Raw genomic sequence first — 16,231 nt, 5'->3', positions numbered from 1 at the left:
GGGAGTGAATTTCCCTCTCGAGGCGGGGTTTGGCGCGGCCGAACACGTCCTCCGGGGTCGAAGGCCAGAGTACACACTGAGGAAGGGGCGGCCCCTGGAGCGTCCAGGAAAGAGCTCTCCGAGGGGCCGAGCACTCCTAAAGACCCAGCACGGCCGCGCGCCACCGCAGAGACGCAGGGCCGGCGGCAGAGGCGGCCCCGTGGGGTCCTCTGGGAAGCGTCCTCCGGTGACGCGCGCCGCGCCCTGCGGAGGATTCTGGGAGCTGTAGTTCATTAGCGAGTTCGGGCCGGCGCGACTCGGCCCGGCCGGCTCCTAGATGCCTTTGTCGCTGGCCGGGCCTCCACAGTGTTGTTCGCGAGGTCGAGCCTGGGCTCCAGGAGGGCTGAGCGCGTGTCCTTCTGAGTCTGAGTGGCCGGAAGGAGGGCGGTGGAGGGCCCCCGGGTGGAGGACACCGGGCTGCCCAGCTATAGGGTCGCGCGCGCGTGTTCCCGGGCCTCGGGGTGGACTAGAGCTGTGGACCCCCGGCCCCTAGTGCGTTCGTCGCGCCATTCTCCCACGGTCGTCACTTGCGCCGGCGGGGAGGAAGTCGCCATGGAGCCTAAGGGCAGAGGTGAGAATTTCAGAGGGATGCCGCCTGCTGGAGAGAAAAAAGGAGAAAGGCTGCCCTCTGGCTGGGGCAAGCTCTGGAAGGACGAGCATCACGTCTTCTCTGGGAGAGAGCCCATTCCTACCAGTTGGTCTCACGTTGGGGTTTAAGGGGAGCCCGCTACCTACATTGCCCTGCTGGTCTTTAGGATGATGCATACCTCCTTTGCCCCCCCAAATCACCAGATCTGACAATTTGGCTTTTGATAATGACTTTCTTTTGTTCTCACAGGAACCTCATAAGGCGGTTATGGAGGAAGGAGACTATCATATTTGACCCATTTGGCAGATGGGGAAAGTGAGGATTCGAGAAGTCACAGGATTTGTTTAGAGTACTTGGATTTTTTTCCCCACAGGCCCATTGCTTTTCTGAGAAAGCCAGTTTTGTATCTGAAAAGCCAATGTTCAAAAAGAATTTAACTAGTCTTTCATCCTGTGAGCCTGGAATAGAACAGGAGTGACTCATTGAGGCACGGATTGACACACCGAGCCTTTGAGATTATTTTGACTACACTCAGCAGATGAGAAATGGAAATATGTATTTAAGTGTCCAGGATCTTGTAGTAGAGTTCTACTGGAGTTTAAGGGCAGAGGCGCATAGGAGGAACCTGAGGCAGCCATGGTCATGACTGTCTTGTATAAGAGATGTTGTGGGATTGTCCCTTGGTTCCCTGTGTTGACTCTTCTTAGGTGACAAGTAGTTGTGTGTGGCAGTTTCTGTGAGTGTACTGCAAGCAAGAGTAATCACTGTGGCTCCTATTTCAACTTGTAGGGTCACTTTCTGAGAATTCAGACCTTCCCCATGCTGGAAACCCAAAAGAAAATGGCCTGACCACTGTGCTGCTGACCCCTGCATCCCAGGTGGGTTTAAACTTCTCCTTTTTTTTTCTGTTCTCAGAACATGAATATGGTTTCTAGCATTGTTATGGACTTGCTCTGCCGTGGTTCCTAGACCACTGGCTTCATCCTAATAAAGTGATGAGCGGTGAACCTGATAGTAAATGCTCCTCACATGGACAGAACTTTCCCTCCTGGCATCACTTCTCTATCCGCTTAGTGCTAGATGCACACTTACAAGCTCTTCAGTGCTGTAATTGGCCTCCTGGCGAGATGCAAAGGAATAAAAGCCAGTTGCCTCTGCCTTGTGAAGTTTACTGAGGAAATAATATATAGATAAGTAAAATAGTTAAACAGCAAGAAGAAATATATATATATATATTTTTTTTTAATAGAGAAATTACTAGTATAGACAAGTCATAAAAGACCTTAGAAGAGGTTTTCCATCCTCTAGAGTATTTGGGGGTAAAATGCTGGGATAAAAGCTGCATTTTGGAAGACAGGAGAGAGTAGGTAGTTGGAAAATAAAATATAGGAATATTCCAAGAGGGAGAACAGCTTTGGCAAAAAGTCTCCAAGTGATGAGAGAGTCAGAGGTCTTCAGGGAGAAGGTGTGTCACTGTGGAGTGAGCTGGAGTGTGATGAGGGAAATGTAGGCGTGTTGTAGCCAGACCACAGGAAAAATCCACACAGGATCTTATTCCAAAGGCAGGTGAGGCCCCATGAAAGTTTTTAGAGGCCCAGCAAGACGAAACATGCTGTGAATGATTGGAGAGAGAAGATTAGTCAAGATGCTTCTGTAGGATCTGGCCTAGGATACTGGCAGAATGGCAGACCCCGTGGTAAAGGCATTGGGACTGCCTGTCAACCTCAGACCTGCCTCACAGCATCCAGGTGCTGACAATCCATGCAAAACGCTAGGAAGAAACACCAGTACTGATTCTGATGTGAATTGGTAGATCTCTTTCAGAGGGAAGAGGAGAGAGAGTCAGTAGCATCTGCTGGACAGTGCGTGATTGGTCTGCCTGTGCCCTCAAGCCCCCCACATACTCACACTGAGCAGCAGCTCCTTAAACGAGTATGATTGCTGAGGTTTTCTCAGAACTAAAGTCTGAAAGGAACTGCTAGGTAGTCTGTTACTGCTGCATTGTTTGTAAAGGAAAGAGACTGTACAAATTGCATGGCTTGTGTTGAGCAATCCTGAGGCATGTGGCCTTAAGGGACCATAACTTAAATAAAAAGGGAAGTGATTTCATAGTTCAAGTATTAGAAAAAGATTTAAATTATTTTGAGCAGGGGATTTTCAAAGTAGGTAGTTCTCTTAACTTTATGTCATTATGTGAATTATTTTACCAGTTGGTTTTGGAGGATATGTATACATATATACGTGTGTGTGTATACATATATACATGTATATATGTATATACACATATATTCAGGGGCTATGGAAAAAGTGGTGTTTCAAAGAAAGCCATGACTGGTTCATTTGCTAGCATCCCAGGGACTGGTCTGTTTCAATGTGACTCCATTACATTGAAGTTGTATAGAAAAAATTTTTAATAGAGTTAGAACAATTATTAGACATTTGTTTTATCAGCAGTAAACCGATTCAGCTCTAGATTCAAAGGAGCATTACCCACCCTGCTCACTCTCCCTACATTTTAGTAGATGATCTAAACTTTGTGCCTGTCATCTAGGTTAAGGTAAGGTAAAGTAAACACTTCTGTAATGTTTTCAATGTTTGATACACTTCTCTTCCCCTCCTACCTCTGTTCCCAGGCACACTTTTATAGAACACCCCATTTAAACTTAATTCTTGTTCAAGTGTTTCACCTTCTTTTAATTCTTTGACAAATATTCACAGTGTTCCTGCTCTGTGCCAGAGACTAGGGCTGCTTCACTGAGCAAAATTAAACCTGGCCTCTACTCTCTTGGAGGTTAGCGTCTAATGGGACAGACAGACGTTAATCACAAAGTCCCCTTGATGTGTGCATAACCCAAGAGGAGGGAAGGAACATGGTGCTACCACCCAGAGAGTCAGGGAAGGCTTCCCTGAGGAGGTAACCCCTGAACTGAGATCTGAAGTGTGAGTAGGATTAAGATAGCTGAAAGGATGGGGCAAGGGGAGAACATTCAAGAACAGGAAGCAATGCGTGTCAAGGGGCAGAAGGGAGGGAGTATGACATACATTTCAAGCAGCCAAAGGGCAGCCGGCAACTGGAGCACAGAGAATGCAGGAGGAGAAGTGTATGATGGGTTAGCGAGTAGATGGTGGAGGCGGGTGGGAGAGTGGTCAGACTGACTGGGGAGAAATGGCAAGAACACTTTCGGAACTCTGATAATTTGGGCTTGAAATACTGTTTTACAAATCTATATACTGTGACGTGTAGCAAACATCTTAATTTTTAGAAAATATATTGGACTGATTTTATTCTCAAAGGAAAACCAGAGAGAAAAAAATTCATATTTCTTGAATCTCTTGTATTCTAAAATCATACCATAAAGAAAATACTTCATTCATAATTATATTTTCTCCACTTTCCCATATCCCATATTGGGAGATATCCCATATCTCCACTTTCCCATATCTCCACTATTGCCAAATAGTAAGGATTTCTGTAGTTCTATAATTTAACTTTTCACCACATAAACTGGTAACTTGGTACCTTCAGATTTTACCCTGCAGGTGTTCCTTCGCACTTGCAGGTTACATGCGATTCTGATGCGTGGAGGTAAGGAGCGAGTCTGTGACTCCAAATACACCAGAGAATCTTAGTATTGGAAGGGACGGTAGAGGTCGTTTTGTCTAACCTTCCTGTCCTTCCTGTCTTTCTCCTCTTATGCCGTCTGTTTGAGTCCTTCCCAGAGGCTTCTGGAAGGACGTCCCTTGGTGAGCACTTGATGTGTTCGGTTTTTCAGGAGTCGATGATCAGGGATATGGCTGAAGCTGTCACCCAGTGGGGGCAGCTGAACGCTCCTCAAGGAGATGTGCCTGAGAAGCATAGGAATCTGGTCTTGCTGGGTAAGCATCACCCCGGCCCACACCCAGTGTGGGAATTTACCCAGTGTGGTACCTTTGCTTCCTCAGTTCCTAGGAGCTCTGAGGTTCTTAGATTCAAAGATTCTTAATCCCTATGTAAGGTCTGATGCGGGCAATTTCTTCTTTTTGTTTCCTGATATAAGTTTAAACCTTCTAGAGTTAGAAGTGGACACCTTTATATCGTAATTGCCTAGGCGGTAGCGTCCTTCTTCCCTACTCCCTGACCAAGGATGTTGAGACAACGTTCTAATAAAAACACCTCTTAAGAGATGGGTGCTTATTCTTTTAATAGGGAGAGGTAAAAACAAGTGATTCAATTATTCTGAACTCAAATAGACCCCATATCAATCTTCCTACCTTCTTCTGAGCGCTGTTGAGGGAGAAATCCAGAACTGACCTTTCTCTCTCTTATATTGACTGTCTTTTCTAACGACCAAGGAGCTAACACTGAGCTCTTTACCAGACTCCTTTTTCTTTCCCCACGAACAGGGCTTCCAATTTCCAAGCCTGATGTAATCTCTCGGTTGGAGTGTGGGGAGGAGCTGGAGAGAGAAGTCTCTAAAGCAACTAGTCCAGGTGAGTGATTTTTGGAAACAGTGAACGTAAAACCCAGATGGTCAGTGGGAAAAGCATCTTTGCAATGCTTGTGGAGGAGCCTTTCCAGATTTCGCTAGACCCATGGAAAGGTTGAAGTGAAGTGCCTTTCTCCTGGGCCATACTCCAGCTCTGTGGATGATGCTGATCTGTTATAGAGTCATAATTTTATTTTTTAGAAACTCTGTACTTTCCACCCTTTCAAACCAATTCTTTTTCCCAAATAAGGTGAAATGAAATCAACATTTTAATGTTTGTTAATAATTTGTTTGGGTGCAAGGCTCTAAACAGGTTTTTTCATATACGTTATTTTATTTCTTCAGGATAACGTGACTTTTTGTCTCAGAACAATGACTATAAATTGATCTCTGAGTCGTCCCTTGCCTTCTTCTCTAAGTGGAGGTAGCATAGCATAGTGGTTAAGAATGCAGACTTTGGAACCACTCTTCCTGGGTTCAAAGCCAATCTGAACTACTTACTAGCTCTGTGAGCTTTAACAGATTAATTATTCTTTCTGTGACTCAAACTCCCCAACTGTAAAATGCGGGTTATGATAGCACTTAACTCATAGGGTTGTTGTGAGGATCAAATGAAATAATCCAAGGGAATGCTTAGAACAGTACCTGGCTATATGCTAAGCAAGTGATAGCTAATGATTAAGTCCTGCTAACTTTTCTTTTGAAAGATGTCATGGATTTGAGCCTATCACTTCTGTCAAACTGGATACTGCAGTAGACTACCAGCTAATTATACTTTCTTTAGCTTTTAGTTATACTTTCTTATCCTTGTCTAATTAGGCAGCATAATACTGCCAGATTTCCCACAGTGAGTTGTTTACTCTGCCAGTTCTGTATTCCTCTACCTGCCTTCAAGACCTACCTGCCTAGTCATTTTATCTTCTCTATTCAACTTGAACCCTTAACACGAGACAGGCAAGTCTCTGACTATCCTCCGCTAACCATGTGTTTTCTGCAAATGTTTGGGGCTTCAATTCTTCCACTCTCCTTAGCTAAAAGTCCATTTGCCTTTAAGCTGTTTCTACCTATTTATCCTTAAAATCCTAGCCACTTCCTTGATTATGATACATCATTGAGAATGTTACATTGTATTGATTTATTTCATGTAGAGTCATGGTTGGAATGGATATTAATGACCATTTAAGCCTAGAATATTTAAACATTTCTAGCAGTGCAGTGTTTTTCCCCAAACTCTTCCTAAGAAGCCTGGTATTTGGGGGGCAGGTGTCCTGACAGGTTGGGGACCAATCTGAGCATGTGGGAATTTGACCTTCCCCTCCCCACACACTACTTATTTTTTTGTAAAGGTTGGTTCTGTTTTGCTGTTTCCAATTTGTTCGGTGTGGCACGATCAGAGATGATCAGTTGCTTTTTAATTACTAATTGAATTTGTAGATCTGGACTACCTTGAATGCTAGCTTCTAGGATTTGTGTCTTACCTTGAGACAGTGGAACCAACAGAGATTTTTGTGTAAGAGGTAGGCTTTTAAAAGGAGTCTGCTAGCAGTGATTGGGACATATTGGAACAAGAAAAGATTGGTGGTAAGATCAGCTAATGATGGACATTCTCAGGGCATGATGCTCTGGTGAGGTGGTGACAGTGGGCAATGCATGGGAGACCATCATTTTCAGATCCCAGTCCAGTCTCCACCAGACCCTGTTTCTTATCTGCTATTTCCCCCATCACCTCTGTTTAGTCTTGTTCTGTTATTCTTTCTCATTTCCTCCCTTGCTGGATACAGGAATGTTGAGCACTGCTTTGCCCAGTCATCTTTCTTTTCTCATGCTCTCTCAAGGTTGCAGGACCATTTTTGAGAACTTACAAGTTCCTCTGTCCCCTGTAAGCATTTTTTGTTTGTTTTGTTATTTTCCTACCACAGCAATTATTTTTCTCTCAGTGTAGGAAATGATACATTGTATTTTTGTTTCTTTGAAACTGGGATACAGGACCGGAATGCAAGGAGCTAACTCCAGAGCAGGACATTTCTGAAGAAGAATCAGCCCCTGTTAACACCGGGGTGTTAATAGAGAGATTTCCAAAGGAAAGTTCCAGTGAATGTGAGGATTCTTTAGAGAGTCAGCAGGAAAACCATGAGAAACATTTAATACAAGAGGTTGTCCCTCAGAAGAAACCTTCTGGGGAGAGAAGTTACCAGTGTGATGGATTTGGAAGAAATTTTAGTCGGAGGACATTACTTGTTCAGCAGCAAGGAGAGCAACGACACACTTGTGATTCACTTAAAAAGAACTTGAAACAAAATTCAGATCTAATGAAACATGAGAAAATTTGTGCAGAAAAGAAGCCTTGGAAGTGTAATGAGTGTGAAAAGGCCTTTAGTTACTACTCAGCTTTTGTCTTACATCAGAGAATTCACACAGGAGAAAAACCCTACGAATGTAATGAATGTGGTAAATCCTTTAGTCAGAGCATACACCTTACTCTACACCAGAGAATTCATACGGGAGAGAAACCTTACAAATGTCACGAATGTGGGAAAGCCTTCAGTCACCGCTCAGCCCTTATTCGGCATCATATAATCCATACTGGGGAGAAACCCTATGAATGCAATGCATGTGGGAAGGCCTTTAATCAGAGTTCATACCTCACTCAACATCAGCGAATTCATACTGGAGAGAAACCTTATGAGTGTAATGAATGTGGGAAGGCCTTCAGCCAAAGCACATTCCTTACCCAGCATCAGGTCATTCACACTGGAGAAAAACCCTATAAGTGTAATGAATGCAGGAAAGCTTTTAGTGATCGTTCAGGCCTTATTCAGCACCAGAGAACTCATACTGGGGAGAGGCCTTATGAGTGTAATGAATGTGGGAAAGCCTTTGGCTACTGTTCAGCCCTGACTCAACACCAGAGAACTCACACTGGGGAGAAACCCTACAAATGCAATGATTGTGCCAAAGCCTTCAGTGACCGCTCAGCCCTTATTCGTCATCAGAGAACACACACTGGAGAGAAACCTTACAAGTGTAAGGATTGTGGAAAAGCTTTCAGCCAGAGCTCATCTCTTACAAAGCATCAGAAAACTCACACTGGAGAAAAACCTTATAAGTGTAAGGAATGTGGAAAAGCTTTCAGCCAGAGTTCATCCCTTTCTCAACATCAGAAAACTCATTCTGGAGGGAAAACCAAGGAATATGGAAAAGCCTTTAGTGAGCATTCAGCCTTTGGCCAGCAAAAGAGAATTCATACTGGATAAAGGTCATGTACATGTAGTATATTCAGAACACATTTATTGAACAATTACTATACATGCTGTGAGGGCTACAAAGGAATTTAAGACTGTGTTACAAAAAAAGATTTAATTGAGAAGTCATTGTTGATATGGGACATAGCTTATTTAGAGTGTGAAAGAAGGGTTTTACATTTTTTAAAGTAACAGAGGACGTTGTGTATTTCCCTGGAGAGAGGGGAAAATTATTTCCAACACCTTAATGTGTGTGTAAGCTACCAAATCCTTGCCAGAGAAATAAGGTGTGCCATGATGGAAAGAGGCCATCTTGGCTGGGGTAGGTGGTCTCATAATGCTAAGGAGATGAAGTTTTGAAGGGATAAATGGTCCTTTTAGGCAAGTTGCAAGGGTGGAAATAAGAGGTTGGCAATTCACAGTGAACCTGTACAGGGTTGAGAGTGGTGGTGGAAGGGACGTTGTCTGTGGTCTTAAATACCAGAGCACTTAGGAGGTGGATAATAAGAATAGACAAAAAGAGCTGGGGGATGAACTCAGGAAATGTTGATTGAGATAACTACTCAAATGAGTACCAAGAACCAGGAAAAATATCAGTCAGGCTTGTTAGTTGGTCACAAAGTTTCCACCTTGAAGGCAAGGAATGTTGGCCTGGCAAGTCCACTTCTGCACTTTTGGTCTTTTAGACCATGTTCATTGAGAAGTTACCTACTAAGAATCACATTAACTCCAAGGGTCAAGACTGACAACCTAGAAAGGGAGACTACAGAAGGGACCTCTGATGCTTTCAACCTGTTTTAAGCTGAGTTACCTGAGAATGTGCATATTTATAAAAATTTGCCTCAGTTGTATGTAGTTTGTACCCTAGGCTTTTTCATGCCATCGTTTAATTTAGCTGTAGACCTGAACTGACGCTGCATATTAGGTTGTAAACAACTTGAAAACACTAGAAATCCTTACCTTTCATCATTTTACTCTTGAATAGAGGCAGGTGACATATTTGGTTTTTTTCACTGAAACTTTGAAGATTATTTTTGCAAACATTTTGAGTACTGTGTTTTTAGTGGTTACAAGTTTGACTGTGATGTCTTAGTGTGCATTTCTTTCAGTTTATCCTGCTTTCTGTGCTTCTTGAGGCTGTAGGTGTGTGTCTTTTGCCAGATTTGGGGGATTCTCAGCCACCATTTCTTTGAATACATTTTCAGCCCCCACCCCCACCCTTCTAACAAATGTTAGATCTTTAGTCTCACAGGTTCCTGAGACTCTGTTTACTTACTCTTTGGTACGTTTTTATCTTAGTCTGCATGGGTTGCCCTAGCAAAGTGCCATAGCCTGGGTGACTCAAACAACAGAGATTAATTTCTCACAGTTTTGGAGGCTGGAAGTCCAAGATCAATGTGTCGGCCTTGGTCTCTGATGAGGGCTCTCTTCCTGGCTTGCAGGTGGCTGCCTTCTTGCTGTGTCCTTACACGGCCTTTTCTTGGTGCCTGAGCATGGAAAGAAAGAAAGCGCTTGCTGTCTTCCTCTTGTAAAACCACCAGTCCTAGCCGCTTAGGAATCCAGCCTTATGACCTCATGTAGCCTTAATTTACTCTGAAAAACCCTGTCTCCAAATACAGTCTCATTGGAAGTTAGCACTTCAACATATGAATTTTGGTGGGATACAATTCAGTCCATAGCATTTCAGTCCCTGGCCCCGAAATTCATGTTCTCACGTGCAAAATACATCCACTCCCTCCCAACAACCTCCAAAGTCTTAACTTATTGCAGCATCAACTCTAAAGTCAAGTTCAAAGTCTCATCTAAATATCACATAAATGAGATATGGGTGAGACTTGAAGTATCATTCATCCTGAGGCAAAATTCATGTCCAGCTGTGAACCTGTGACACCAGATAGGTGATGTGCTTCCAAAATTCGATTATGGGACAGCATATGGTAGATGTTCTCACTCCAAAAGGGAGAAGTAGGAAAGAAGGAAGGGGTGATGGATCCCAAGCAAGCCCAAAACCTAGCAAAGCAAACTCCATGAGATCTTCAGGTGAAGATAAACCTCTCTAGCTTTGTGTCCCACCTTCCAGACCTGCTAGTGCAGCCATCCTGCTGCCAAGCTCTGCTGGGCAGCCCTTCCTCCAAACTGTGGCTGGAGGCTGTCTGGCCTGTTGAAACCAAGGTGATGTCCCCACCCTTTGAAGCTGAGGAGGCAGCCTCAAGATCTCTGAGTCGACTTCAGAATCATTCTTCCCTTTCTTGAAGCACAGCGCACGTTTGCAGCTGAATAAGCTCTATTGTCTGGCCCTATAGGATCTAAGAAGTCCAACAGCCTTCCTTCATTTGTCTGGTTTTTCTATCCCCTTTAATCCCAGCTGGCTGTGTTTCTGCTGGTATAGTCCCATTTCTGTCCCTGGCTTCTGCTGAGATGGCTGATTAAATCTATGAGTCACACCCATGATCTCTTTATCAAATGGTTGCTCAGCCTCGCCCTTAGTGTTCTCTTCAGAACAAGTTTTCTCGTGTTTTGCAACATGGATAGAATTTACCAAACCTCTAAGTTCTAGTTCCTTTTGGGTTAACAATTCCTTTTTCATTCCTCTCTCTCCTCTCGAATTTTTTTTTTCTTGGCTGGGTTGGGTCTTTGTTGCTGTGCACAGGCTTTCTCTAGTTGTGGCGAGTGGGGGCTATTCTTCGTTGAGGTGCACAGGCTACTCATTGCGGTGGCTTCTCTTGTTGCTGAACGTGGGCTCTAGACGCGTGGGCTTCAGTAGTTGTGGCGCACGGGCTCAGTAGTTGTGGCACACAGGCTTAGTTGCTCTGCAGCATGTGGGATCTTTCTGGACCAGGGCTCAAACCAGTGTCCCCTGCACTGGCAGGCGGATTCTTAACCACTGTGCCATGAGGGAAGTCCCTCTCCTCTCGAATTTTGCTCTAATCAGTAAGGAGGACCCAAGCTATGCCTTCAATACTTTGCTTGGAAATCTCCTCTGTTGAACATCCAGTTTCATTGCTCACACGTTCTACATTCCACAGAACACTGGAACACAGTGCAGTGAAGTTCTTTGCCACTTTACAACAAGGATTGCCTTTCTTCCCGTTTCCAACGATGTGTTCCTCATTTCTGAGGTCTGAGACCTCACCAGAATGGCCTTTAATACCCATATTTCTAGGAGGCACCTCAAAACTCTTCCAGCCTCTATCCGTAACCCAGTTCCAAAGCTACTTCCACATTCTTAGGTATTTGTTAGAGCAGCATCCCTCTTCTAGGTACCAAAACCTATCTTAATCTGTCTAGGTTCCAAAACAAAATACAGGCAGACCTCGTTTTATTGTGTTTCATTTTATTGCGCTTTGCAGGTATTGTGGGATTGTTTTTTGTTTTTTGTTTTACAAATTTAAGGTTTGTGGCAACCCACTGTTGAGCAACTCTATTGGCGCCATTTTTCCAGCAGCATTTGCTCAGTTCGTGTCTCTGTGTCATATTTTGGTAATTCTCTCAATATTCCAAACTTTTTCATTATTATTATATGTGTTATGGTGATCTGTGAACAGTGGTCTTTGATGTTACTAGTATGACTCGCTGAAAGTTAGCAACTTTTAGCAATAAAGTATTTTTAAATCAAGGTACATACTTGTTTTTTAGACATAATACCATTGCACACTCGATAGACTACAGTATAAAGATAACTTTTATATGTACTGGGAAACCAAAAACAGTATGTGACTCACTGTTGCGATACTCACTTTATTGTGGCTTTCTGGAACTGAACCCACAATATCTCTGAGGTGTGCCTGTACCATAGGCTGGGTGGCTCAAACAACAGAGATTTAATTCTCACAGCTCTGGAGCTGGGAAGGCCAAGATGATTTGGTTTCAAGGGGCCAGCTGATTTGGTTTCTGGTAGGAGCTCTCTTCCTGGCTTGCAGGTGGCCACCTTCCTGCTGTGTTCTTATGGCCTTCCCTCAGTGCATGGGTGTGGAGAGAGAGAATTCTTTCTCCCTTTTCTTAGAAGTCTACCAGTCTTATCACATTAAGACCCCATACTTATAACCTCACTTAACCTAATTACCTTCTAAAAACCCCATCTCTAAATACAGTCATATTGGGGGTTAGGGCTTCAACATATAAATTTGGGGGACACAGTTCAGTCCATAGCAATTTTCTCTTTGTTGTTCAGATTGGTTATTTTCTATTGTTCTGTCTTCAAGTTCACTGGTTCCTCTGTCCCTTCCATTCTACTATTTGAGCCCATTATTGGGTTTTACGTCAGTTATTGTATTTTTCACTTGCATTTGATTCTCTATTCTATTTCTCTGCTAAGACTTCTATTTTTTAAATTTGTGTCAAGTGTGTTTGTAATTGCTCACCGAGGCATTGTTATAATGACTGTTTTAAAATCCTTGTCAGGTAATTCGCACATCTGTGCCATGTCAGTGTTGGCATCTGTGGATCATCTCACTCAGGTTGAGATTTTCCTGGTTCTTGTGTGATGAGTGATTTTCCATTGAAATCTGGACATTTTGAGTATTATGAGGCTCTGACTCTGTTTGGAGCTTCTGTCTGAGCAGCCTTCCTCTGACACTGCTCTGGTGGAAAGGGTTGGGGGGACACTGCCTTATGAGTATACGTTGGTGTTGGAAGTCCCGGCCCATCATTGGCCTCTGTTGACACGTGGGACAGGGATCCTCAGTACTGCTGGGCTGGGGGTGGGGAGGAGTGCCAGCTCCCCACGTGGCCTCCACTGGCACCACACCAGTAAGGAAGGGGAGAGACGTCTTGTCCCTGGGTAGGGTTGGAAGCCTAGTCTCCCCAGAGGGTCCCCGGTGACACTGCTGGGGTGGGATGGGGGAGGGGTTGGCTTTGACAATCCTGTCCCCCACTTGACCTTCTCTGACACCACTCAGGGTGGGGATGGGGCATTGAGGAGCCTCATTACAGCCTGTGAGGGTGGATGTGTAGGCTCCCCACTTGGCCTTTGTTGTTTGTGGATAAGACCACAGTGTTTTTCCATGGTCTCTGGCCGGAGTAGGGTGGTTCTTGTCTAAAAGTTTTCTGTCTTGCTAAGCTGCTCTTTTCCTAGTCCTTTGGCTAGAAAGAGCAGACTTTTCTTGGGCTTTTTTTTTTTTTTTTTTTTTTGGTCTGTGCTTGTTGGTGTTTCTGGATTGCCTGCTTCTTCAGAACCCAGTCTGGGACAAATGAAGCAAAAAGAAAAGCCAAGGAGCTCTGTGTTGTTCTTCGGGTCCAGAGGTCCCCAGCCTGTCTGTATTCTCTCCACCTTTCAGAATCTTATGTTGTTTTCTATAGAACGTCCAGGGGTTTTAGCTATACTTAGAGAAATAGGGGAAATCACCACTCCATCTTTCCCATGACATCCTCCATCTGACACTGAAATGGCAGGTCAAGTTGCATCAAAGGTTTGTAGCTTACACCGGGCATTTGTAACCAAGTAAGGACCAAGAGGAATGCTCACTTGTTCCCCAAAGATACATTGCCTGGTTGGAAGGTAGAAACTATCAGGCTGCAAGTGTCATCTAGCTTTGAGGGAACTATAGTTTTTAAGTTGAGGAAATACCAGCATTTAATTATAGTTTACAAATTCAAGAAGGAAGGATAGATATGACTAAGAATATAAACTATGAGGTTAAACATTTTTATTTGTATCTTTGTTCCAAGAACATGTGAGAACCACTGGAGAATTAGATTCAGAATTTTGTGTTTTTTTCCTATTATGTATTATCTATGTGTGGATATCACAGAGAACCAACAAAATAAAGAAGGAAAATAATTGGGATTTGGGACAAATCACGTCATCCTTTTAAATCTGTTTCCTCATTTATATATATTTTAAAATGTCATACCTCCTTGAGAGTGGCTAGATTAGGTAGATAATGGGTGCAGAGTGATTTGTAAGCTATCAAGTGCTGTATGACTATTAGGTATTGGTATAGCTGTTTATATGACCTGTCCATCATGTAAGCTTTATGATGGTGTAGCCCAATAAAATGATGAATATAACATGTGTCTTTTAATCTTTTATTTAAAAAAAAAGTTTTTTTTTTTAATGAACAGTAGTAAAATCTGCATCTTTTGAGATGATTGTATGGTTTTCTCTAATCTGTTAATGTGGTAAATTACATTGATAAATTTTCTAATGTTAAAGAACACTTGCATTCCTGGGATTTACGCAACTTAATGATTTTCCCTACCCTTGGAAGAGTTTGTGCTCCTTGAATGTTTAGTTACATTCACCTGTTAAACTGGGATTATTGTTGTATAGTGTGTGTTTTGACTGGTTTTAGGGGATATTCAGTTTTTCTATCTCTTCTTGAATTTTTTTAAGTTAGGCTTTTCTAAAAGTTTATCTTTTTTGCCATTAAGTTGTTCAAATATTTTTATTTTATTTAAAATCCCTGTTTTATCTGTAGTTATGGTCTCTTTTTCATTCCTGGAATTGCTTATTTGTATCCTCTCCTTTTCTCTTGATTGTGTTTCCAGAGGTTTGTCAGTTTTACTACTCCAATAAAAAAACCTGGCTTTTGGGCATTTTATAAAATCAACTTTATTAAAGTATACTTTTAGATAAATAAATTCACCCATTTAAAGTGTCCAATGAGTTTGATAAATATAATACCTGTTTAAGCACCAAAATTGTGTGTGTGTGTTTACAGTATGGTTTCTTCCTTCTCTCTTTCCTTCTTTAATCTCATTGACCCAACTAAAAAAACCCAACTATTAGTTTCATTGATTTTTTTTTCTATTGTTTATCTAGTCTCAGTTTTATTTATTTCTGCTCTAATCTTTATTAGTTTCTTCCTTCTGCTAACTTTAGTCTTAGTTCTTTTTTTAAAAAGATTTTTCTGATGTGGACCATTCTTAAAGTCTTTATTGAATTTGTTACAATATTGCTTCTGTTTTATGTTTTGGTGTTTTGTTTTTGTTTTTGTGGTTTTTCTTTTTGGCCGCAAGGCATGTGGGATCTTAGCTCTCTGACCAGAGATCGAACCCACACCCCCTGCCTTGGAAGGTGAAGTCTTAACCACTGGACCACCAGGGAAGTCCCTAGTTTGTTCTTCTTTTACTGCTTCCTTGAAGTATAAAGTTAGGTTGTTGATTTGAGTTCTTTTTTAGTGTAGGCATCTACTACTATAAACTTCCCTTTTAGTACACTTTTGCTGCAAACCGTAAGTTTTAGTATGTTGTGTTTTCATTTTCATTTGTCTCAAGATATTTTTTAAGTTCCTTGTGATTTCTTCTTTGATCCATTGGTTGTTCAAGAGTGTGTTGTTTAATTTCCACATATGTGTGAATTTTCCAGTTTTCCTTTTGCTATTCATTTCTAGTTTCGTTCCACTGTGGTCAAAAAAGACACTTAGTGTGATTTCAGTCTTCTTAAAAATTTTAAGACTTGTTTTGTGGCCTAAAATGTGATTTATTGTGGAGAATGTTCCATATGCACTTGAGAAGGGAATTTAAATCTCTGAGTTTATCCTTTTCTTTTACCACTTTGTCCAACAACATCAGGAGTAACCAGCCAACTTTATTCTATTTGTTTGTTTTTGTGTTGTCAGTCTCAGCCTATAATGATGCTATTGGCTAGAAGTGCCTGAGGTACTCACCTAGGCCCATACTACTTGTAGTGAGCCCAGAGCCAGTGTTGTGGCTGGACCAGCCCTTGTGTTTCTTATTATGACTGCAAGATGCACTTCAGCAACAACCATCAGAGTACTTTGAAAAAAGGATTTATTACTCATAGGTTGTGGAGGGTACCTGGCAGGCCCAAGGGCTATACAGCATGGTCAGGGGTAGAAAGAGAGAGAGTGTGGACCTGGGACTCTGCCTTTATTGGGGTCTGAGGGTTTCACAGTTTTATTCTTTATTTGTGAATTTAAAACATAAGAGCA

At 42.5% G+C, this 16,231-nt stretch overlaps 1 protein-coding gene across 1 annotated transcript; it reads left to right on the top strand.

Moving 5' to 3' along the window:
• Positions 1–301: 301 nt before the first annotated feature.
• ZNF892 (zinc finger protein 892) lies at positions 302–14,345 on the top strand. The gene is made up of 5 exons (XM_057558789.1): positions 302–610; positions 1,418–1,506; positions 4,402–4,504; positions 5,012–5,098; positions 7,081–14,345. The coding sequence occupies exons 1-5, from the start codon at positions 592–594 to the stop codon at positions 8,346–8,348; spliced, it is 1,566 nt and encodes a 521-aa protein (XP_057414772.1). The 5' UTR covers positions 302–591; the 3' UTR covers positions 8,349–14,345.
• The last annotated feature ends 1,886 nt before the right edge of the window (positions 14,346–16,231 follow it).

This window comes from Balaenoptera acutorostrata, chromosome 12, assembly GCF_949987535.1.
Source record: "Balaenoptera acutorostrata chromosome 12, mBalAcu1.1, whole genome shotgun sequence".
NCBI lineage: Eukaryota > Metazoa > Chordata > Mammalia > Artiodactyla > Balaenopteridae > Balaenoptera > Balaenoptera acutorostrata.
Note: the sequence above shows the minus strand (reverse complement) of the source record. Positions and strands in the feature narration are given on the sequence as shown.

Bases quoted from the DNA above. Each gene is read 5' to 3' on its own strand.
- ZNF892 (XM_057558789.1), top strand. The intron at 1,507-4,401 runs GTGGGTTTAAAC...TCGGTTTTTCAG, and splicing joins TGCTGACCCCTGCATCCCAG to GAGTCGATGATCAGGGATAT. The intron at 4,505-5,011 runs GTAAGCATCACC...CCCCACGAACAG, and splicing joins TAGGAATCTGGTCTTGCTGG to GGCTTCCAATTTCCAAGCCT.